Source organism: Larus michahellis, chromosome 1 (assembly GCF_964199755.1).
Source record: "Larus michahellis chromosome 1, bLarMic1.1, whole genome shotgun sequence".
NCBI lineage: Eukaryota > Metazoa > Chordata > Aves > Charadriiformes > Laridae > Larus > Larus michahellis.
Window position 1 is genome coordinate 150833199 of NC_133896.1, and position 25158 is coordinate 150858356.

A 25158-nucleotide genomic window follows, 5' to 3' on the forward strand; every position below is an offset into this window, starting at 1 on the left:
GATTTAACCCCATTCATCACAACTCTTTGGGCCCTGCCATTGAGCCAGTTTTTTACTCAGTCAAGATTACGCCTGTCGAAGCCATGAGACACCAGTTTCTCCAGGAGAACGCTGTGGAAATACAGTGTGGAAATGTATTATTCTCCTACCTTGTCTGCTAGGATGGCAAGTGTTCTTTCAAGGCCATTAGCTGATCTATCCTTGGCAGCTCTTGAGAGCCTTTCTGCATAGTAACTGACTTGCGTTTTAAGGGTGTTGATTTGTGCAATAATTTCCTTTGCTCTAACAATGTCCTGTGGGATGTATATTATTGACTGGGAACCTGTTGAAGTGCTGAAAAAGAAAGACTGATTTTAGGGGAAAAATTGATCTAGAGGTACACATTACAGTAGCATGCCAGGGAATTAATGGCGGACAACAAAAATTTACCTAAATTAGCAATCAACAGTGAAAGGCCAGTGGGCAATTGCACAGCAGGAACATGATCCTAGAGCCTTCTCTGCCTTTATTGAAAGCATTCAGATGCAGATTTAGTAATGCCTTATGCCAAGGGACTGTGGGCAGAACTAATATACCAGAGGGACAGTTTCGCTGAGGACAATGTGGATGATAGATTTTGCCATCAGAGACAGAACCACTGTTTGCAGAGACAGCTTGCCCCACTCTCCCTTTCCTTACGACACACGTGCTTCACTGAGGCCTGGTTTACAAACCTGTTTTATCACATAGCTACTAGCACCTTAAAAAGAAAATCTGTGCTCCTTCTAACACAGAAATGCCACTCAGATCCATAATGCAAACACTGTGATATTATCAAAAAATCCTTCTGCTAGTATATCCCTTTCTCTATTGCAGGTCTGGTTCAAGTTACACCAGAAAAAGCAATCTTATGTTACATAAAAAAACAAAGTATATATCCAGACTAATTGAAGCACTCTGTCCTTGGTGTAGCTTCTGTTAGAACACACTTACTATACTAAACTAGGACATGATACAACTTTCCCTATTATAAACTCAGCTGTAACAATATAAAGCAATAGCAAATTTTGGCCTTTTCCAAATAGTAAGGGAAATAAACTACACCAATAAAACTTATCATTAAATTGGGATACTGCAGCTCCACTAAGACTGCTTACTTGGCAGTGGAGGAGAATAGTTTATGTCCTCTAAGTTTAGATGTCTACAGAAGTTGCTTATCTGGTCCAAGACAGATGCTTGGACTCCCTCTGTAACTACTGGAGAGAGAATAGAACTTCTAAAGGGTCATTTAATCATATCTGAGAAGAGTTGTTCACAAAAGCTGCCTTTTAGCTTAGAAAATGACTTTAAGCTGAAGTTGTGCTCTTAGTTAACTACTTGGAATCAACCAATCACTACTTCCTTTGCCAGGCAATATGCTGGTTTTTTCCTCCCAATAGGAAACCTATACAAAGATTAAGCCTTTACATCAGCTCCCGCTATGACAAGTGTGATGCCTGTTCATGACGTGGCATCAAGAATGAGGTGACACCAATTATATATTATCTAAATTTTATTCACTTTTTCCAGTCATGAATGGCTTCAGCATAGTAATAGCACAGAAGAACCTACTGTTTGCACCAATCTCAGCACTGTTTAATGGACACAGCTATGCTGAGAGACTACACAGAGAGGAGTTTCTTTTCCAGGCACAGTTACCTCAGATCACAACCTCCAAGGAGTGTGAATTCCTCTGCTACCCCTAGAGCAATGCTGTTAATTTCTGCAGTGTGTCTGTGAGGTAAGACTGGAGGGTTGCGTGGGGCATGCTTTAAAATCATTGCCACAAATACCAATTCTTGTCCCTTAACTGATATTAAGGCAAGGGGGGAGCTTAATCCCAGTATCTGTCTGAGCTCCATTATGAAAAAAGATGGAGGATTTGTTTTCAAAGGATACAATGCAGAAGTAATTCTTTGTGTCCCTCTGGTCACCCACCTGAGTGGAGCAAAGAACAACCACTCCCCAGTACTGCTACGTCATACAGCAAATTAATCTCAGCTTTTAGAACTTTCCCTTTACGTGATTTGTGCACTCTATTGACCGGTGATCTTAATGACAATTCCTCTGAGCAATTTCTTTCCACGACAGTGTGATTAACATGCATAAAGATGTTTTTGGCAGGAAAGGCCATGCAACATATTGAAATCTGATTTAGAATTATTTCATTTTTTAATCACAAACATTTGCTGGGATGATCAGGGGGAAAATTTATGGTGTAAAGTTCACATATATTTACTTTCCAAACTGCAATTGCTTTTTCAAATGAACAGCTCTTATTGTACTATATCAGCAAACTGTAAAACATCCTTAAGCTCTGAGTGAATTAGGGGTTCAACCTTTAATATAAATAATTTAGAGCAGAACTTCTGCGCTGTTGAACTATCAATTCATGTTTCCTTTTCATAGCACTGAACAACACAACATGAAGATATATAAACAAAAGTTAAGTGAAAATGCTTAAATGAAGACATGGGTTACAAAAATATAAACCATGCCAATCTATCACCATAAATATTTAAAAATACATAGAGTTATCATAATTATCTTCCACTTCTGGCAGAAAGTTTCTCTCTCCAGGCAGTTTTCACTGGAAATAGCAGAGGAAAAGATATAAAATTCTTGTGTTCTGATCTTCAGCTTTCTAACTTTTATGATCAGAGAGAGCCAGGAAGCTAGCTGTTCATTAAAAACAAACATTGCAGATGAAATTAAATTCATTCACACATCATGTTCTACAAAGCAGATACAATTACTTAGAGCACAATTAGGGATGCCGTGATGCATGACATTAAAAGCCCTGCACGCTTTAAAACACACCAGATTTTTGCCAAAGAAAAGAAAGAAACGAAAAAGAAAACACAAAGAACAGAAACCCTCTCTACATAACTCTCAGAAACAGAAAACTCACCAACACTCCTCATAACTGCTAAAAAAACAAAAAACCAAAATAAAATTAGCAGATTGTTAGCAAATACCAAAGGCAGAAAACAAAACAAAGGATGTTTGGGGAAATAACTTATTTGAGTCATCTTTTCAACATGGCGGGTACATAACAATTAAACTTGTAAGCAAAAAACCACAGACTGCCAGATGCCCATGTGCTGTTCTGGGGAAATGTGGATGCACCAAGCACAATTTTGCCAATGAAAGGAGAAAGAACTGAATGATATCTATGTAACAATGAAACTGAGGAGATGGATCTCAGTTCTACTATACTGGCTTTTATGATAACACAGAAGTACTTAAAAGGAAAGTTATTCTTCTAATGTTGAACTTGCAGTTTTTCATGGACCCAGAAGGAACAGTTCTGTAAAGCTTAGAGGAAAAGTACTGGATAGAAATTAAGCTCGCTGATCAGCTTAGTTATCGGGAGGGGGCGGGGGGAAGAACATGGGACTTTATATATTGCAGGACTGAGGCCCACTTCAGTAGCTAAGCTGACAGAAGGAGGTTATTTCAGAAAGCAATAGTGGTATCTAAAGAACAGGAAGGGTGAGCCTAGCATACCAGTGCTTCCAGGTTTACAGCCTTCTCTAGTCTCATCCTAGTGCATTCTGTAAGTAAGGAATAATTACACTAGGCATATTTTTGCACTAATGTTTTTATCAGTACATATCTGACTGATGTTCACAGGATGCTGCTATTCACTTCTCCACTGCCAAAATTAATTCTGCAGTTGGCAGAGCCTGGTTCCCACGTCACTCCCTCCTCTCATCAGCTCCAAATCCTACAACCCTTTCTTTGGAAGGGAGTTATCAAAGTCTCCTTTTCCCTGGCTACAATGATTCCTTGTCCTTGTCTCATTGTTCCTTAAATTCTCCATACTGCAGCAAAAGTAACGCAGACCCAGACAGAATTATCTCTTCCTTGGGAGCTGGAGTGGATGCCAGGCTCACATGCCCTTTAGCATATGTGACCTTCACAATTGCTGCCCCTTCCTCCAGTACACATGGTTGCACTTCCAGAGAGGTCACTAGACAGTCCCTGAAGACAGGACTATGGAGATCAAGTATCCTGTCTTTAGAGCAGAGTGAGGCCAGATTCAGAAGCCAAATCTGTGCATAAACCTTGAGGAAATCCAGAAAACCCTCCAGCAACAGTCCCAGAACTAAACCCAAGTCGTCAACAAGAAATCTGCCAATCAGGCATAGCTGTTGCGTACTAAAGAGAGTTAAGCAATATGACGTGGAAGCTATGAGAGAAGTGAAAGTGTCCTGAAAATAATGGGTTGAACGCATAATGGAGTGCAGCTGAGGAGGTTCCACAGACAAATTTCCTAATCAGAAATTAGGATTTAGGCAGAAATTAGGTAGAATCCAAACCCAACACCTAAAATAGCTAAACTAAATCAACCAACAAGTATTCAGGAAAAGTAAAGATTTCTCTAAAAAGACTATTAGAAAGGACCCATCAGTAAACAAAAAATATGTTCATATAAAGGGGAAACTGTTTTCCCTCTCCTTCTTTGGAAAGAAAGAAAAAAAAAAAAGGAATAATCTTCACGTTATATAGTAGAACTATTGAATGGAATGCAACAAAAACAGAGAATGGAGTGATTTTCCAAATCACTGAGCATGGACCAGGAGGAAAAGTCATGATAACAGCTGACACAACAACATTTCTACTTACTGTTTCTTTGCCTCTTCAAATTTATGCAGCTTTTTCCGCAAGCCACCTGATTTAAAGCCTTGACAATGAGCTGCTGGTGCTCCTATGGTGACTATGTCGTAGTTCTGATCTGGGATGGACAAAAAGGACTTACAAATGAAAGCGTGTCATCTTTAATGTGGACAAACAATTGTGGAAATTCAAAAACTACTCTGAAAGTAATTTTTGTAAAACTTTGTGCCAATGTTTTGAAGGACATGGAGAAGTGAATTGTCTTAGAGGCCCTAGAAATCCATCAAGTACTTTTGAGGTGAAAGAACGATACTTGAATGCAAGTCCTCTGTTTCTTAAGACTGACAGTGAAAAAGAAGCCTTGAACATTGGTCTTTACACAAAACCTGCCATTACTGGAATCCTTCACATGGATACATGGGAAAAGTTTGTGTCCATTGTTAGTGGGAACTACCGTTAAAAGAAGGGAAAACCTAGATTATTTATGAAGAAACAAGCTTGATGTGAACAAACTGGTGTGATTTTGCATTACCATACCCAATGGTTCCAAAGAAAAAGTGCACAAGCTTAACAACAAAAAACAGTCATAACTTTAGCTATTCTGCTACAACTCAAAATGACTGTAAGGGACACAGCAGCTTAATTCAATATATTCCCTAGTACAAAGGTTGACTTGTGTTACCTTTGTGTACAGTTAACTCTAGAACCTAGTTTTCCCACCTGTAGAACAGTGATAATTATACTCACTCCTCTTCTTTTGCAAAGAGATTTGGAATCCGAGGACAGAAGGTGCTACAAAAATGCCAAGTGGCACTAGTACTACAGAGCAGTAGCTTGCAGAAACTTGGCTAAACAGTTGAGGATGGAAATAAAAAAATGGAAAGAAAAGTAACAGAATAAGGTGAAGAAAGAAACAAATACCTGATCCTCCATCATCCTGGACTCTCATTCTTTGTATATGTAAATTCGTAGGAACAAATTCCAATTTTTTATCAGCTTTCAAACTACTGGCTTTAAATGAAGGACCTGAGAAATGCAGGAGAAAAGTAAGCATAAAACCCCTCTGCTTCTGCTTATGCTAAAACATTCAAGGAGCTTCATTCATAATTTGCTATGTGCTGAAAGTAAAGCAGAGAAAAAAAAATATCTTTCTGTTACTGTTCATAATTGTTCTCTACTTTTAGAGTAAAATAAGAGAATGAATAAGGCAGACAAATATTCCCAGATCATTAGAAAACTCAAAATAAACATTAATAAAGAAATCTAAAAATAGTAATTTTTACTCATCAAACTAAAACATTCTGGTTTCCAAATTTCAGAGAAGCACCAACAATCATGGTTGAGAAGTATCATGTTATTATGAAAGAGAAATCACCTTTATACTGGTGCAGGTCAGTTAGATTTTCCTGATAAGTTAAAATAATTGTTTGGTACTGAGTAACTATTTGTCGACGAAGGCTTTCCCAACAAGGAGACAGTTCTCCCAATTCTTCTAGTTCACAAACCCTGGGAAGGAAGGAAGAAGAGAGGTGTTTAGTTCCATTGTCCACTGGACCACGAAGAACAAGTTTCACATTGAATCAATATAGCACCATTCTCAGCTGACACATTCTCAATTCACTCTGGTCTACCTGGTCACCAGACTGAGAATGCTTCCAAACATACATTCCAAAGCACAGCTGTTGAGCTCTACTCCTAGGTACACAGGTTCTTTACAGGCAGAATACACTGTATTCCCTCCATGAGCCTCAGGTGTTGGTGAAAACCAAAGCCTCCCTCCTTTCTGCAGGAGCTCTCAAGCTATATGATGATTTGCAAATGATGGGCACAATCATTGTGTCAGGTGACTTGGGACAATGAGGACCTTTTTAGGCCACTCCACTGAACTTTGGTGGCACTCAAATTGAATCAGAACTGTGACAGAGCCTACGTGGGAGATTAGCACCTATCTGACATTAGGTACAAGGAGTATCTGCACTGGCCAGGTATCTACACAACAGTTTAGAAGGCCACACAGGGAAGGTAAGCATTAATAAGGGTTTGGAGAGACAAAAGATGAGACAATAAAACCTTCATCTAAGATTCTGGATTTTAGGCATTCAAGTTTCACTGTTGGTTGAATAAAGGATGACTGGGTACCCCTAGATATGAACAAGAAAACCCCCAGTTTTTCCATTGCACTGGGAAAGACTGCTAGGTTTTCACTCACACATGGCAATCCTGTGTTACATACTGCTCCCCAACAGTGCTGCTAAGAAAATACTCAGTGTATTTCATGTCATGCTTTTATTACTCTCTTCTTGGATTAAGATATTATTTGGAATGAAGAAAGAAGGGAAAAGTAAGTAAGTCAACGCCAGACACAATTCAACAGCACCTTACACCAGAAAAGGTAGAAAAATCACCTGTCAAAAGAATCCAGCAGTTCTTCTTGAAATTCTCTCAATATCCCTAATCCATAGTTTTAATCAATTGTCTGCATATAATTTATGACAGCATTTCACAGAACAATTCCCACTCCACAGTATTTAGGATATTATCAAAAAGAAGTAATTTTCCAAGAAAAACATCAGACCAATTTGCCAGTAGGCAACAGTGAGAACTACATTTATTGTTGACTTGGAAAAAGACACTTCCAGTTTCATCTTGTGAACTCCTTCTGCATGAGATGTTTTATGACTACCCTGTCAAACTCCCTGCTCAAAACAAGCCATTCATCTGAGCCCAGGTCTTCCTGAAGTAAATTCGCAGCTTAATACTTCAAGTTTGTTTGTCCCATAGAGCTAACACAGCTACGTGCATGGCATAAATAATTAGGTAGTCAAAATATCCCCCCGGTTAGATGTTTCCTTTCAATGAGCTTTGGCTCAGGAGAGCTTTATGTAAGACACAGCAGTTGTGGTTATTCAAGGACGTTTTAAAAGTCATTGGGATGTTAAGACAGAAGCAGCTGTGCTTGTCTAGTTGTCCAGCATTCCTCTGGGCTGCAGCACAGAGAATGGAGAAGAGAGTATTTGGCCAAATCTGAAAGATTCTATGAAAACAAAGTGTGATTGTGTATGTCATTGTGGGTCACCTCAACTGAGCAGAGAGAGAGTCTTTCTCACTAATTACAGAGAAGTCCTATTTACCTTTGAGCAACACAATTCAGAGCATATAAAGTTGTATGAGCAAGCACCTGGGCTGTTATTAACCCGTAACGGTACACAATATGTATCCATCTATCTCTATATAATTTTAGCAAGAGCCTCTGAACATGGCTAACACCTTAAGAAACTTCACCGTCCACAATCTTACAGAAGTAAATTCAGAATAAACCTACAAAATGCTTAACAGATTTCTCTCTCCCTCCCACCTCCTAAAATGAGAAAAAGTCATTACTGTCCTACAGTGTCTCATTTTACTTGCTTTTATTCTGTTTGCATTCCATTCAAAACTACTCTTCTAATTCTCAAAGCCATCTCTTAACTGAGTGGAGTTAGTGCTCCTACGATCTATCTTTGCTTTGCTTTCATAGCATGGAAGTCAACTGACTTTCAAGGTTCACCTTCAAAGCGATTTGGATTTTTCTTCTCTATCTGCTACTCTAATTACTCATTCTGCTCAGCCCGTTTCTGTGTTGTCTCTGTTCCTTTCTCAAAATTCTCAGCAGCTGAAGTTATTACTGTCATTTATGCTGTCTCATCTACCCAGATATCCGCCCCACCTATGAAAGTTGAGATATGTTTTATTTGTAATTCAACTTAGTTTTTATCTTTATATTAAAAATAAGCTATGTTTAAAAAACAAAGTGTATTGAAATATATAAATTATTATATATATAAGATAAAGTATTCTAATGAGCTGGTCCTAATACAGTCACACGACTATGGAATAATATATTCTGTGGCTTTATCAGTACTTTTGTGAGAGCAACAGATAACCCCTAAGTGCATCTAACTGCAGTATGATTTTAAGCGTTCACTATGCCAACAGTTCTCTCCCATCAGCACCTTTGTATATTCACGTTAACATACACTCAAGCTCAAACTCTATACTCTGACATGAAATCTTATTCACTGTAGCTGTACAGTCAGCAGCTTGCTGCTTTTACTATTTTTTTCTTCAGTGCCTCTGTGCATTAACACAGATACATTCCTTGGTAAAACTCAGTAACAGCCATATCACTGCTGTATTGCCGTACATATAAACTGGCCTGAACCCACCTTGCTGCATCTTCTTCTAGAAGAAGCTTCACAAACTGCCTAGGGATGTGCAGCGACAGGATGCTCTCAGCCATCTGCTCCAAGATTCTCAAGTGGTTTCCGTCAGTGGTTGGGAAGCGATACATTCGGCAAATGGCACCACCAAATACTGAAGAATTAAAATCATGTTATTTAAGTGTAAGGTTTGAGTTAAAAGTGTACAAAGTCTCTCCTTTTTTAAAGTAAATGGCTTTGATTATAGTAAATGGCTATGATAATGTGCTTTAACACACTGCTGTAAAGATCGGGTTTAACCAGCCATCAGTCTAGCTTTTCCAAGCATGGTCATTTTGCAATGACCATTCTTCCAATGTGTGCAGGAAAAGCCTCCAAATGAGTTAGAACACTGCTAAGGAAATGAAATACATATTCAACTTTTGAAATACTTTTTTTTTTTTAACATACTGCGCATTTTCCTCTCATACAATCATTGCAGGAAAAGCTAACATTTCTTCAAGAATTTTTTTTTTTAAAAGCAACTGTTTTCCTCTGCCCCTCCCCTCACACCCCACCATTGCTTAGGAATAGACTAGCAAATTGCATGGAAAACTTTATACTACAGTCAACTTAATGATAAAAGTTTACTTCTGCTATTTTCACTATACAAAATAGTGCAGATGATAAAATAATTTATTCTTGTGTGACACTCAAAGGGCTGCTCAGTCGGCAGCCTGTTTCTATTCAAATGAAACATCTGCCTAAATGCCCTGGGGCCACAGGCAGATAGGAGATTAGCTTCTACTGATGCCTAAAGCTTACTTGTTACTGCCCACAGCAGCTTACCAGATTTCAGTAGTGCATCTTTCCGTAATGAAGCATATTTGGATCGGATTCCTAAAGATTCTGTTAAACTTTCATCAACTGGCAACACAGTCTAAACAAAAACAAAACCCACAAAAAGTAACGAATAAAACCTCAGTGCCAGGGCAATATGCAGTGATGACCTTATGATGCAGACTTGAAAGGAATATTCAACATAACGCATGGTTAAAATAAATATTTCAAATATGTTTACTGTGGACAAAAAATGCTGCAGGCTGAAATAATAAATCCACTTAAACCCTCCAATCTAAGCATTCCTATTTACTTCTACTGCACAGTTCCAAATTCTGTAAACATTTTCATATAGCCCTTCAACTACTTTATGTTAGCACAACTCCAGAGTCCTTAAAGGTACTGCACCAATATGTGGCAGTTACAGGTCTGGCTGGATACTAAGTTATACTAATCCACATTGTCACTGTGATACACAGATACGAGTGCAGTTATCACCAGGCTATTCAGAACATAAGGTTTACAGAATTAAACATATGTCTATAATATAACATATGTCTATAAATATCTGCTCTCAGACAAATATTTGGGGAACGGAAAAAAATAAATATCCAGTATTCAAGTAACATGTTCAGTTTCATTAAAATCTTTTAAGTTGCCTGTGAAAATTCTGGAAATCCCCTGAGCATGCCCATTTGCTTAATGCCACCTTCAAATTCACATGTGAACTGGAATACCACATCTCTGTGAAACTCGTTATCAGTGCATCAAGGGCATAGATGTACAGTACCACAAGCCTATTCTGATGAAGGGCATGAGCACCTGAAGCTAAAGCTTAATCACCACAAACTAAAATTTTCCCTAAGACTTTTCACCCCAAAAATGAGCACCAAGAGTTCTGCAAAATACAAGACCGCTCCTCATCATTAGGCTGCTCTTCGCAGTATTTTGAAATTGTAAAGCACTACTAAATACCAAGATTCACAGGAAAGTTGACAGCAGATGTCAACCTAGGTTATTTCAATGCTGGTAATAAATCTGCATTTTTCTGAATTTGATACAATGCTCATACTCACCCTTCCATTAATTGTATCGGGTGACCTTGTCACTGGAGGCCTTTCATCAGTTTTTTCCTCCATTTGCCATCCAATAACTGTAATGTTACCTACACGGTCACTTTCAGCCGACCTGCAACAAACACTCTGCGTTGAGATTTTTTTGGAGGTGGACCTGTTTATCAACAAGGGAACACTTATAAAAGACTATTAATCTTCAAACTTAATGAACATTTTAAATAGGAAGCTTTTCAACTTCATTTTACATATTTTTATAATGCATTATTCCAACAGGAAAACATTCCCCTCATTCTGCAGGGATGCTGTACAGCTGTCCTAATTGAAGGCAACCTAAAACTATGCATGTGTTTCCTTACTTCTGTAAAACCAGAAAGAGTTCAGATTTTACAATTAGCCTGTTGTAGGCAAAAGCAGCTTCAGAAAGAAAAGCTGATGCTAAAAAGAAGGATCTTGAAAAGTGGTCCAGGAAGAAGAAGGTGAAGATTCTCAATGGAGGAAAGATCCCCGATGTCACGAAGATCCTGAAGATCAGGGAGCTGCGTGGAAACAAATGCCAGAGATCCCCAGGGACTTGCACAGAACAAACTGACACAACTACCTGTCTCACCTTCCCAGACCAGCAGCCATCTCCCTGCTGGGGAGGGGAGCTGAGACCGTATGAACATGACTGAGGGGGGAGTGAGTGAGTCAGAGAATCAAGTGGGGTAAAAGCTCTAATCTTGATGGTTTTTAAATACACACCAGTACCCAGATCTACCACAGCTGCCATTTATGCTGTCTCACCCATGACACACAGTAATTTTGGCAGAGACTTTATGTTATTATTTTAAAATAGATTCTAAACGGTATTTTAAGATTGTTGTTTACGCATAAAAATATGCTGGGACAGCTAAAACAGAAAAAAAAAGTCTCTGGAACAGACAATACTGGGGAGGCCAAAGAAATAAGCACAGAAGATGACTACAAGAAAAGGTTTAAGTCCCCAAATCATGCAGCATGTTTATAGACATTACTCAGCATCCAGGTTACACATCTGACAGGTTACGTGACAATAAGAAGACATGTATGTATTCACACACATTGATAATCAGAATATATCTGATATCAAAACAAGAGAGTTTAATAAAGTCCATTTTCAAGTCATGAAAGTCATGAAAGAATACACCTAACAGAATAACCATGCCTAACACAGAATGATGAAACTCCTGCCATCACACTCCTCCTCTTCTTTATCTCCCTCAAAACACCCTCATCTTCACACCTATGATAAATTATACTACTTTATCCACCACCAATGTCAATCTTTTGGTGCCTTTTCTGACTCATTTCCCTCATCTGCTCCCCATTGTTAAATCATGTAAATTTTTTCTTTACAAAACATTGTGGAAAAGCCAAAAACCTTACCCACCTCTTCTCTTAGTGTGAAAAGCTTTGTCCATGTTTTATTAGTTGTGTCTGGGCTAAGAAATTGCAGCAAGTTTACCACAGTCACTGTTTCCAGTGCTGATTATGCTGATACTACCAACACCATGTTCCTCGGTCTCTCCGATTATGCTTATTCCTTCAACTGACTTCCCCTTGCCTTCTCCGACAGGGACGCCTGTCCTACTTTCAACACATACTACTGCAATGTGCATTTACACATCAGACCTGTCTTTCCTTCATCTCACTTTGCTTTCTTCATTCTTCCCCAACCCTCTACTTAACTTTGCCCTCTACTTAACTTTGTCTCACACTGGCGTTCAAGAGAGTGATTTGATTCCTATGATTAGAACTACTACCTTCAGGATTGACATTAGACTCACACTCTCTTTTTCATTCCCTTCAGAGTCACATTCCTTCCATGAAAGTTTCTAATATGAATTAAACTAGAAAATTACATCAATCAATGTTGCTGTGACTCCTCCTATTCCTAGTGCATTATATTGATAAATACACTATTTTGCAACAAATGCACAATTTAGCAACAGATAGGTGTTGAACTAGTAAATAGAGCCTAAGTTTATCTAAGCCAAGGTATTCCAAATAGCTAAGATAATGGTCTGTTTCAATGGGTTTCATTTACCCCATCACAGGCTCTTTACACATCAGCACAGTTAAAAATACTCTATTTTGCCACCTCACAGACACATATGCTGAGGTGAAAGGATGAAATGCACAAAAATGAAATGGGTCTTGACAATACTTTCTTGACTTGTAGAACTAGAACCAATGTCTAATATTATTCATCACTTTGGAAAGGTCTTGTTCTACATGTGTTAGTTATCACACAATATAAAATATTTTTTTCGTTAACAGTGGCCTGGAACTAGAAAACAAACCAACCAAACAAAAGGTTTTCATCACACCTCACAGGCAGTTTTCATCACATCTTAAGCATGCTTTCAGGAATTGAGAATTAATTCCTAAATGGAAAAGAATATTACAAACCTTAGTGTTAAGTGCAACCTGTGATTCTTGTCCTGAAGAAGTTCTTTTACAGTGAACATCCCAGAACCCAACAAATACATCTGAAAGAAGATGAGTACCAGAATTGTAATTATTTACCTTTAGAATAAACACAGGCTTTGTCCACAGCACTTAAGCCCAAAATACAGTTATCACGCACAGAAGTCTGAGAACAACAATATAATTACATATGCCTATACATAACTAATTAAAAACCCTTTAAAATTTAACAAATTTGGTAATTTATCAAAAATCTTTTTCCTACTGGAGGACAATAAACATTTTTCTTTCTCTAGGATTTGAGTGGAGGCACCTCAATATATACAAGCTTAGGCCTAGCAATACAGGAACATTGAAAGCAATGACTGGATGGGGCTCAGACTGACTTGGTCAACACTTCATAGTCCCTCCCTGACCCAAACTTGGCTCCCCCTGAAAAACTTACCTCCTCCGGAGATATTCCTTCTCCCTAGAGCCTCCCCATGAAGCACTGTACAGAGAGGGACAGCTCTACTGCCCCTGAGGAAGCCATCGAAAAGCAGGCCTGTGGGGCCTGAAACAGTATTCTGGGCAACAGCATGAGAATAAATGGCCTGAGCTGCCCACAGATCCAAGTAGTTACATGGAAGGGCTGGCACTTAAACTTTTTTCAGTAAGGGAACAAATCTTACCCCTGAACAAAATCACTAAGGTGTCAGGGTAAGGCAATTTCTGGAATTTAGCAGCTCTGTTGAAAAGGACTGTTTCATTATGGACCCAATGGGCCCAACATTTTGGCACAGGTTAGAGGCCTGAGTTAGGGGGTATTGGATCCCATTCGTTATCTAGTTCAGTAAAGAGGTCCACAGCACAAGCGAACAAGTGACAGGACCTCTTAATTTAAATCAACAGTTCCCAAACTTGTTGCAGACAAGCCTTATTTGAGAAAACTGGCAATGCTTCCCAGTGTGCCAAGTCCATCTCATGGCATTTGCCCTTCCTTCCCTACCCATCTTGCCTTCTTTAGTATCAACGCTGCTACGCCTTTGCTTTCTTCCACAGAAGTTACTAGTTTTATCTCCTTGCCCCACACCGACTGGGCAGGCAACAGAATAAAGAAAACTTACTGTTCCCTGAGATCTATCTTTGACGTCATACACGGAGAGTTTGATTTGTGTCATTTGATTGATAAGAGAGTCTTGGAAAAAGGCAATGCTGCTTAGAAAGATAGGATTACTTGTTCCCTAGAATCATAAACAAAAAAGGCAAAAATTAATGCAAGGTGGTATTTGTTAGGAGGAAATGCTTCCTGAGTTAGCTTCAATTTTAAATCTGATCCGTGAGTACCTCTTACCTCAATAATTTCTGTCTGTGCATGCTTCGTCCAGAATGCCTGAGGAGGTGTAGTTACACTCACTGCTACAAAACTATTTGGTTTTCGATCTAGCGATGGAGTTAGCAGCTCACTGCAAGCTTTAGGTATGCAATAGATAAAGAAATTTAGACTCAGGATCTTTTTCATATTGCTGTAAGACTACATTTTTACAAAAGCATATTACATAACCCGAGCAATAAAGCCACGAAGGGCCTAATATTCATTCTACCACCACACTATAGAGGCAGATATCACTCACCTTTGTGCATGCAAACAGTAAATGTGCAATCAGATCAGTCTGGCTCCAAGCTGTAGAGCTGTAATTTAAACTTATTCACTACAAACACCTGCCTATCTATTCCCCTGCCACTGCTCATTAGAACAGTGTACATGCATAGGTTTTCCTCTGGGAATCTCCTGAGCGCGGCTGCATTTGATTTGAAGTCATGCTCCATTAAGCCCATTACCAAACGGCATTTTGCCATGGAGAACCAATAGAAGTGCTTGAACATCGACCAAACAGCACTACTATGAGAACTAGCTTGTAATTGTAAAAGAACACCAATTTAGTTCCTCTAAAATGTTATTGTGAGTTTAACTGCTGGGAAGGGACTATGGCGAGTGGGAAACAACTACCAAAAATTTCAGTGAGTGACTATACACAATTACATTAAACTTCAGAGCCAAATTCTACCTAGCAAGATACAGGTCACTACATTGTTGCCTGACTCTGCTTCAGCTAGATGCAGAAAGTTAATTCTGAAACTTACCTGGGCAAGCAAAATGTTTAAATGTACATTAAATAGCTTTGCACTTCCAGATATTTTTAATTTATCCGAAAATATTTAAAGCATCTTATGCAGCTTTGAGGAGTTCTTGTTAAGATTATTATTCATAATAGAATTACATACATCTGATAAAATTTTCTGATTTTTCATTTCAAACATGCTGTTAAGAGCGTAACCTTCCAAACATTAGTCCACTGTTAAGACAAGAAAACCATGCTGCAGTTGAAAACGCGGACTGAATTTTCACAAAGGAAATATTTTTCACTTATTCTTCAAGTGAGGTGAGTCATTGCACAAGCTTCTTGACCAAATTTAACATCTCAGAAATTAGGTCACTTCTGCATCTCATATTATCACTTGACAGCAAAGACCACAGGAAAGAAGGTATGTATAATAGTTGGTAACTTAGAAAATCTGTCCTAAAATGGTGTTTTCAGCAAATCTTCAGTTTGCTTGAAGACCTGAACTGCTGATATACGAGACTGAAGACAGTTTCACTGCATCTTCACATAAAATAAACATTTAACAATAACACTCCCATAGCAGACATTTAAAATTTTATAGGACAGATGTTTTAATTACAGGCTTTTAAAAATATAACAAAATCAAATTGCTGTCTGCTTATCAAAAGATACTGTACAAGCAGCAAGAAAACTTTACCACATCTCCATGAAAACTGAAGCAAAGTTTCAATCCTTACTATATGAAAGGAATTTCAAAATCAACAATTAAAAAACCACACATATACTCAAGAGCATGTATCGCCAAAATTAGCATAAAAATCACCAAGCCTACCTAAACTGAACTCTAAAATAGGCTCATCTGGATCCTGAATGTTTCCTGTAAATCAGAAAAATTAACACAAGATTAGCCAAACATTGCTGTCACGTGAATCCCTTCCTGAAGTTGCAGTCATATAGAGAAAGAAATTAAATTTTATAGAAAAAAATAATTTTAATTTAAGGAGCTATGACTGGTATTTAAAAGATTCATTAGCTAACATTTGGTATCTAAAACTGATTTGAAAAACCTGAGATGATCTCATTGTATAAACACGTTAAAATATGTAAAACTATGCAAGATTATATGGAATATGGGAATATAAAATGCCAAATCTCAGTAGAAAACAACAGGATTAAATCCACTTAGTGTCTGAGTCACTATTAACTCCAAATTACTAAATCAGATGTATCTCCTCTGTGATCAGCAAATAGGGAGGAAGTTTGAAAGTACCCATCTCTCTCACTAATAAAGAAAAGCCTCTGCGGGTTACAATCCCAATTTACTCACCATTAAAGATGAGAGAGATAATTCTCAGCTCCCTGAACCCTCTTGAAAATTTTATACAATGTCAAATAAGGAGGTTGCCAAGACTATTCCTGGACCTTGACATTCTTTTGTTGTTTTCTCCCCCTGCTTCTTACTTTTGACTGATAAACATAACTGCACAAACTCTAGTTTAATTTTTTTCTTCCCTCTCCAATTTTAATGTTTTGTTTATTTTAAAAATTGTAAGTTTAAAATTTTTTAATTATTTAGTGTAATTCCTTTATCTCATTCCCTCCAGGTAACCAGACACACATAAATCTTCTGGCAATTAAAAGAAAAAAATCAATATTAGTGCAAGGTAGATTCTGAAAGTAGCAACAGCTGCCATGAAGGTACATACCTGCTAGAGAAAGGCCTAGCATGTCAGAGGTGACATCAATGGTGGAGGCCCGTTGCACGGTGCGGGATTTTGCACCATGGCGTGGACTGTGTTCTCTTGCTGTCATTTTGTCATGAAGAACCCTTCTTTTCTTGCTGCTTGGCTTTACTGATGTTTGTCTTACAGAGTAGCAGAATGTAGCAGGTTGTCTCCAACTGCTATTCCTCTAACATTACCATGCTAAACAATAAAGAGAGCAAAAACATACATCAAAATTTCAGGTCGCTATCAGCTACTGTTCTTTTTAACAGCAGCAAACCTACTGTCATAAAATTGCCTCAGGTCATTCAAATAAAACGCTCAAAACAGATCCAATGCACAGTAACTCAATTTGCATGTACATCTGTAGCATTTTACTGCAAATTGTTGAAGACTGTACCACATGCAAGAACGGCTCTTCTGTCAGAGAATGGGGGTTGAGAGAGACTCGTTAACAGACCACCTGCTCTTCTCCTTTGTCTACGTTATTAAACCAGCCTTAATGAAGTTTCCTGGTTTTCATAATCCCTGGGGAGCACAAGTAAATTTGTCAGATGGGGCCTCTGTCTGCAGAGGTAGGACAAGGGATAAGGACAAAGGGACAATGGGTCGGCAGAACGCAGAACAAAGGGCAAGAAATGTTGTTAGTGTCAGCACACTGTGTCATTCCAGGCTCTACTGCCATCAGAAAGGGATGTTGAAAACTGTAAATAAAACACACTGGGCCAGAGCGAGGCTGAAATTATGGGAGGATGTTGTTAAAAAAAAAGGAAAGGGGATGCCTGCTGCTGTGGCACATGGCAGTGCCCCTGCTTTTCCTTCACCCTGCACTTTATTGGTCTACAGACATCCATGATAGTTGTTCTTTCCCTCACAATGCCTATGAAGTGAAACATTATGGTAGGAAAGAAGCACACAGCCTACAGAAAATTTGTTTACGTAGTTAAATGTGGTGCTTTTGGTTTGGCTGATAAATTTGAATGTTCCTTCCATCAGCCACATTAGCACTGCAGTTATTGAACTTTTGTATTCATTTCATACTATTATGACAAACTCCATTCATTTAGGAAGTGAGATTAGGAGTAAAATCTGATAAAACTGGAAGGTAGTAATATGGTGACTAATACCTTTACAGCAGCTCCTCATTCATTTTACAAAACATTTGAACCATGCTGCATAATGGGAGCATATTTTTTTTCCTTTTAGGTTGATGGACCTAACAATGGGCAAGATGCGTTCCAATTAAATAAAGCACCTAGGATTTACTTGTGTTTTAAACAGGCATTTTAAAACTGTCTGAAGGCCTTCAAAGGAACATTCAACCTGCCTAACTTAAGTCTCTGAATTTCACTAGTCAGCATCTCCCTCTGGAGGATTTCAAAAGAATCTCCCTCTCTCCACAGGGAACTCAAGCATCTTCTTAACTAGCACTGGTTCACTGGACATCTAAAATTCAGATGCAAATTAAGCATCTAAGACAACTGAATTAAACACAATCCTGGCCATCTACATGAGTTTAGGAATGAGCTTTTAAATGGAGAGCTCATTCTAGGGAGGAAGGAATTTGAGCTGTTTCCACCAGATGGGCCAGTCTGTTGCCACTTAGAAGTAATAATTTGTCTCAGTGATTCAACTCAGGTTTATACATTATAATGTCATAAGCCAATTCCAAACAGGAAAAAGGGGAATGCTTGAGTGGAAGAAGCAGAATTTGAAAGCTCTGAACATCCTATCCCCAAAAGCTTTGAAACTTAGTGACAGCATATAAAACAACATCCTGTTTATAGATAGAATTTATGAGAGCAAAAAATTAGAGCAGGCAGTTTTCCAATTCATACAGAATCACAGAATAGTTGAGGTTGGAAGGGATCTCTGGAGTTCATCTAAAGCAGGGTCACCTAGAGCAAGTTGCGCAGGACCGTTTCCAGTTGGTTTTGGACAAGAATTGACCTCTCTGGCCATAACCTCTTCGGCTAACCTGGTTGTTCCAAAGTTTGATCACCACAGTAAAAAAGCTTTTTTTTTCCCCTTCCCTTTTTCTTTTTTTTAATGTTCAAGTGGTTAAATGGCTAGTGAAACACCAGTATTTCTCAAATAGTACTAAATGTCCTAAGATTTGGTCAAATAAAACTTCCATCAAAATTCTCTGCCAGTTTCCAAGTCTTTCCATTCTGTTTTTTTCCCCTTCTTTCAGCAATAGGTTTTCCTTGGTTTGTTCTTTAGGTAACGTGACGTTTAATGGTTTGTAAGTCCGTTAAACCTAAATGCCTAATGAAACAGAACTCCTACAAAATGTGCTTGCAGAGATTTAAACGGGATGCCATAGCCCCTTCCCCCAAATCCTACAAATACCTTATTAGAGAATAACTAACATGTTCACATAGGTACAGGTCAGGCAGCAGTTAGGTTAAAGACTCCAGTTGTTTTTCATCTAAAATCTCTGTAGTTGCTGACATCCTTAAAAAGGGTCAATCCTTGAGAAGTTAAAATAGGGACGGGTATTTTCTTTGCTTTGAAAATATTTCTATTTAAATATTACTCAGTGTAATAATTATCCAAGTCTCTCTCTAAGTTCTCAACTATTTGTTTAAATTGCAACATTAATTTCTCACCTAATGATACATTTTTAACTTACTGACACTGATCATACTTACAGAGGGCTCTTTTCCTCATGTGTGGAGGGATTTTGCATATCATAACATCAGTTAAGTCCACATCTAAAAAATTAACAAAATAATCAGCATAAATAACCAATCTTTTTGCATAGCAAAAATCACAACCAACAAGCAGGTACCATTCCCAGACTAACTGTAAATTTAACTTCTGATTACTAGCTCTCACACTAAAGTTTACTGAAACTAGAAAAAGAGTATGATCCTCTGCTGGACCTCACCAACGGTAGTCATAGCAACAGCCAGTTAGAGCAGGAGCACAAAGAAATAAGCTTAGGCTGAAAAGGACTGACTTCAGGTCAGCATTTACTGAGTGGGTAGAATAATTGTAAGAAACATATAAACGTGTTTACTGAAAGGACTGGTGCTATTAAGAAAAAGGAATGTATATGATATGTTTAGTATGAGACAGCATTTGTTACTATGCTGGTTTTTCTATAGTTAAACTTTCACAATTTTGCTGTTTGGAAGAGTTTTAATTGCCACTGTCAGGAGAAAAGATCCTGTATCAAAACACAGAAGTTCAAAAGACCAGGATGCAGGGTTCTTTCTCCATTGGTTGAAATTACTGTGTGAGGTAGGCTTCTATGAACAGCTAGCAATAAGCATACAGGAAAAGTGACTTTATTTTTAAATCTACATGTTAACTGAAGGTTTGTATTTGCTGGTGGTACCATCTCATTCAAGTACAAAATTGCATTAATAGGTTATGCCTTTTAAGAACTCCCATGTATGCCATACTACAATAAAAGAGATGGGAAAGTCCAGCCTGAGCTTTTCGATTTAATTGCCAGCCCTACCAATTACCCAAGACTGCTTTAAGAACATAGGTATGAGCTCTTACCACTTATGGAAAGGGTTTTATCTCACCTAAACTGCATAGAAGGCAGGTATGTGATCTCAACTCACTGCCCAGGTTCTCTATATAGTCAATGGTGAGACAGGCAGTTTCAGAGAATGAATCACCATTTTCCAAGGTAGGTGGGATGAATCACCCCATGAAGATACCTCTCTCTCTCTCTAATTATAGAAAGAATTTAAACGACTAGCTTAGACCTGATGCTGCAGCTGGGTAAACTGGATCTCTCCCACAGTTGTGCTAGCTCAGGCAGGGATGACTTCCCTCTCTTCACAGCATAGCCTGAGAGACCCAAACGACAGGTGCTCTGATCACCCTCTTGAATTACAACCATTTCAATCATTACAACTTTATGATCATGTTTTTGATAGAAATCAATTAAAGGTAGTATTAACACACCAAATAGTTTCCTTAGACGGTACAAAAGACTGGTACCACTCCTAGAGGAGCAATCCCAAAGGCTGATGTAATTCAAGTCCAAGCAAACCCCATTTTGAAGAAGGCACATACACCTATGCATAGCCTTTGGCTTTGCCCTTACTAATACTGCAGACAGATTTTGGACCTGCAACATGGCTAGGTTTCCAACTAACATCCTACTAACTGTATCATTATGGACAAAATAACGAAAAGGATAAAATACCAGAATATGGTAAGTTATGACTACCTTGCCTTCCATGTAAGAGTACCATCTCTAGTATAACGAGCATACAGACTTTTTCTTTTTTTTTTTTTTTTACCTCCAACCATAGAAAACCGTGGTAGTGAAACAAGATTTGCCATGCTGGCTCAAGACCAATCTTTCATCAATTCCAGCATCCCATCTCCAACAGCTGTTTCAAAGAAGACACAAGGAACTTTAAGGACCATGCTTCAGGATATGAGGTGAAGTTCTGGACCAACCCTATCACTCATGGGTGCAGAGGCTGCCCAAGAGCAGAACGTAAGCTTGAAGGACAGCGGCTCCCAGTGAAAACCTGCAGAGACCGACACTGAGTAAGAGCTATTTTTTTTAAAGTCTCATTCTTCTGTACTTCACTCTTCTGTCTCATTTAAAGAATGTCCTGAATCTCACACAGATCACAATGGGAAAACTCAGAGCCATGAGCTTGACACCTTGATTCAGATTCTTTCTTCTGACCAAACTCGTGGGGGTTACAGCACAGACTATGCCTACTGCAGATCCATTGGCTGACAAAAGTTTCATTCCCCTTTAGCTACCCTGTGATCTAGGACATCCCACTTACCACACCCCTTGGGAAGGCAAAAGAAAGTAAGTGGTGCCAACATCCATAATGGACCTTTGCCTCTAACTGAAATTACTTCCCCACCAAGAACACGCTTGGCAGGTGCTAGTCCATAAGCTCCATAAAGGAGCTGTATTTCCCCCTCTCAATCTGCCCCTTAAGTCTAGGTTCTCCTCACAAGCTGGTTCAATGTCCCCCTCTCCCACTGACCAGAATCTTGATTACCAAGGACAAAACAATAAGTTTTCCCTGAAGAGTGTTCTTGTCCCTCTCTGAAGCCTTCTTCAGAATTATGAGCAAGTGGGTGACCTCAGCAAGAGCAGGGGAAAGTCTTCCACAATAAAATGAAATAAACTACCACAAGATATAATGAATGTATTTGTGCAGCCTGGAAATCCCGAAATGCAACCTTTCAGTGATATTTAGATAAAAGGCCATTTCAGCAGCAGAAAGTAGCTTGCTTTCTCTTTGCTTTCCTGTCCACCTTCTCCCACTTAGTTACAGACAAATCTGTAAGTCACAAACTTTTTTCTTGATCCTTCCCTGCTATGAACTTCATCAAACTCAATTAATCTAAAAACCTAATTTTACCTCTTAATATATTTGAGTACTTTTAATAGAAAACTGCAATTTAGGCCAGTTAGTTCTTTTTGCAAATTAAGACTATTTGTCCATATTCACAACTGAAATACAATTAACATTCTTAATTTAATGAGATATTGTTTTAATTTCACTTGTCATCACAACACTTCAGTACTCCTTCTATAAGCACAAAAATATGGACACCCACAGATGGAAGTAAGCATTTGTAACACACACGTTTGCTAACTAAAAAGGAAAAAGCACAGCTCTGTTCTACTTTGCGTAACAGCTTTTATCAAGTTGAGTACAGCACAAAGCCATGGAAAATTATGAGTCTTGCTACAGAGCAGTCCAACCCTCTCAGCCTCCTCCGTTGTTTTACCAACAAAAACTGAAACATCTTACAAATGATCTTTACCCTAAATTAACCTTTACCCTCTTCCAAAGAAAAGTGCTGGGTACACCATGGTGAAGTTTCCTGTGCATGGGATGACTTCTTTCATGACCAGGGGTTCTCACACTACCTATACAGGCATGGAAAAGCCCATAAGAACAGGAGACATATTTTCCGTTGAGAAGTTCGGACTGGAAACACATTTCTGAATTTGATAGTCCTTTGGACACCCTCCTAAAGCCTGCCTCTTCTAAAGCAGTCTTTCATCATAACCATGCTGCTCACGATGCAGAAACAGCATTGTTCTGACTGGAAAAAAGAGCTTAACCCCCTCTCTGAGCTCCTCCTCCTGCTGTAGGAGAGGGTGGGGTAGGTGAACAAAGGCAGAAAAAAAAACAAAAAAATCCCCAAGAGTTTATGACCTGAAATGGAGATGAACCAGGAACACCTTAACATTTGCTAAAGATTTCACATTGCTGTTGATTACAGACAGATGGTAGTAAAATATCCTCCAACATACAGGCAATGAGAGAGGGGTACCACGGAAGACACAGAGGGATAAAAGCACTGAAACTGGATCTGTAATCAGAAGTTTCGGTCGAGCTTGGATTACAACAAAAAGTCTAGGGAACTATCCAATCTATCTGCCTATAATACTCATCCACTTCACAGACTGATGTAGCACTAATTAAAGCTAGTGTATTCTGGTCAAAACAACCCAGGAATAACAGGCTACTGTTAGCACTGTCTTCCATGTGTTTGATGGGATCACACATTCTCCTCTGAAACCACTGAGCTTCACCTATGCAACAGGATTGCACTCCAGGATCACAGTCTAAACATTTGTTTACTTTCCTGACACTGCATTTTCCCACATGGGTTAACGTTATGATCATGCTGTCAGATATAATGGGGGGGGAGCGTGCTGCTTCAGTGTCTTGCCAGTTTCTGAATATTTTCCTTGACAATCTATTTAGACAGCACGCAGACCCCACTTTGCTGTCAAAGACTTCCAAGTCATCCAGAAAACCCTGTCTAGATTCCTAGAATCTGGGAAAAAGACCCACAACATTTGGTTTGCTTTCTTGCCCAAGTTGTGAGGAGAAACTATGGAGTTTCACACAGGGTTCTCCACCAGTCAGATAAAGTCAGATGTGAGCTGAGATGACAGCTGAAAGGGAGTAGGGCTGGTAGATGTGAGGAAGGATGGATTGCTGAACTACTTCTCAAGAAGTGGTAGAACTCAGGACTAAACGAAGCAAAAGATATTGCTCGTCAGCTGTCAGCCATTAGCTATGCCTCAAGACAGACAGTGAAAGAAGAAATAAACCTATTTCTGAGTGGGCCTTGAGCAAGACACAGGTTTCATATACTCAAAAATGCTTATACATTTAGAAATTATTCAGGAACACAAGCCCTGGGAAGGAGCAAGAGGAGACTCAAGGATGACTAAAGGGACTGCATTATCCTGTGTTTGCATTGTCCAATGCAGCAGGCGCGCTCCAGGCTGGTGGATTGCACACGTGCTATCCCAGTTTCCCCATATCTCATATCCCAGTTTCCCCATATCTCCCTCCCATATGCACACACAAACACATACACATCCTCCCTGCCCTTCACAACAGAGTCACAGCAGCCGTATTCTGACCAAGGGCAATGAGAAGGGGAAGTGAGAAATGAAGTGACAAGAGTGTGAGATACACTAATTTGTCCAAGCTTTTCTGCAATAGGCAAGGAACTGCTACAAACACGTCTCTTTCAGAAAAGGAAGCCACAATTTTATTTCCCAACAAAGCCAGAAAACATTAAAAAGTATTCTTTCAGAGGTCTCATAATGTTACCATCTGCTCATTGCAAGTCACAAGGAAGGACACTACTGATGTTCTTCAGAAAAAACAGGCTAAGACAGTAACTTCAGAGAAACCAACATTTCTACACTTCAACGTCAATAACAATAGTTTATTTTTAGTGACTGTGCTGATGACAATTATCAGCAGTAGACAGCACATCTAGAATTTAGGTAAGAAAAAAGAAATTGGAAGATGTCAGCAAGGCCCAGTTAATAGTTCATAGAAAGCTGTAATTGCACCAGGAACATAATTGACCCTGCTGACCAACATGCTCACTAATGTGTTACCTGGATTTTAACAGAAGGTACACTTCACCACATTTGCAAAAAGCAAAGTCCACATCAAGTATAAACTGAACTGTTGCTAATAGGATCTGACAATATCATTTACTAAATGGATTCTTAGCTGGTAGCAGAGCTAATGAAGCACAACCGTGTGGGAAAGATTACATGTATTGACAGACATGGGTCACTTTAAAACATAACGGAAAAATATTTGGAATATATTGAAACTTGTCATATTTGGTTGCTGAATTTAGAAGG

At 38.8% G+C, this 25158-nt stretch overlaps 1 protein-coding gene across 39 annotated transcripts in view; it reads right to left on the reverse strand.

Annotated features, from left to right (window-relative positions):
* INPP4A (inositol polyphosphate-4-phosphatase type I A) overlaps positions 1-25158 on the reverse strand; it is a 133261-nt gene that overhangs the window by 35175 nt on the left and 72928 nt on the right. For 21 of the 39 annotated variants that reach the window (XM_074608625.1, XM_074608697.1, XM_074608490.1 and 18 more), the window contains 14 exons: positions 19667-19729; positions 16995-17213; positions 16121-16165; positions 14517-14635; positions 14290-14406; positions 13166-13245; positions 10736-10889; positions 9669-9759; positions 8847-8994; positions 6017-6147; positions 5563-5667; positions 4651-4759; positions 2930-2947; positions 150-333 (listed from right to left, as the gene is read on the reverse strand). In XM_074608625.1, the coding sequence (XP_074464726.1) occupies positions 150-333; positions 2930-2947; positions 4651-4759; positions 5563-5667; positions 6017-6147; positions 8847-8994; positions 9669-9759; positions 10736-10889; positions 13166-13245; positions 14290-14406; positions 14517-14635; positions 16121-16165; positions 16995-17100 (1407 nt within the window). In that variant the 5' untranslated portion in view covers positions 17101-17213; positions 19667-19729. The remainder of the gene's footprint in view (positions 1-149; positions 334-2929; positions 2948-4650; positions 4760-5562; positions 5668-6016; positions 6148-8846; positions 8995-9668; positions 9760-10735; positions 10890-13165; positions 13246-14289; positions 14407-14516; positions 14636-16120; positions 16166-16994; positions 17214-19666; positions 19730-25158) is intronic. The other 18 variants (XM_074608652.1, XM_074608743.1, XM_074608719.1 and 15 more) reach the window with 4 other exon arrangements.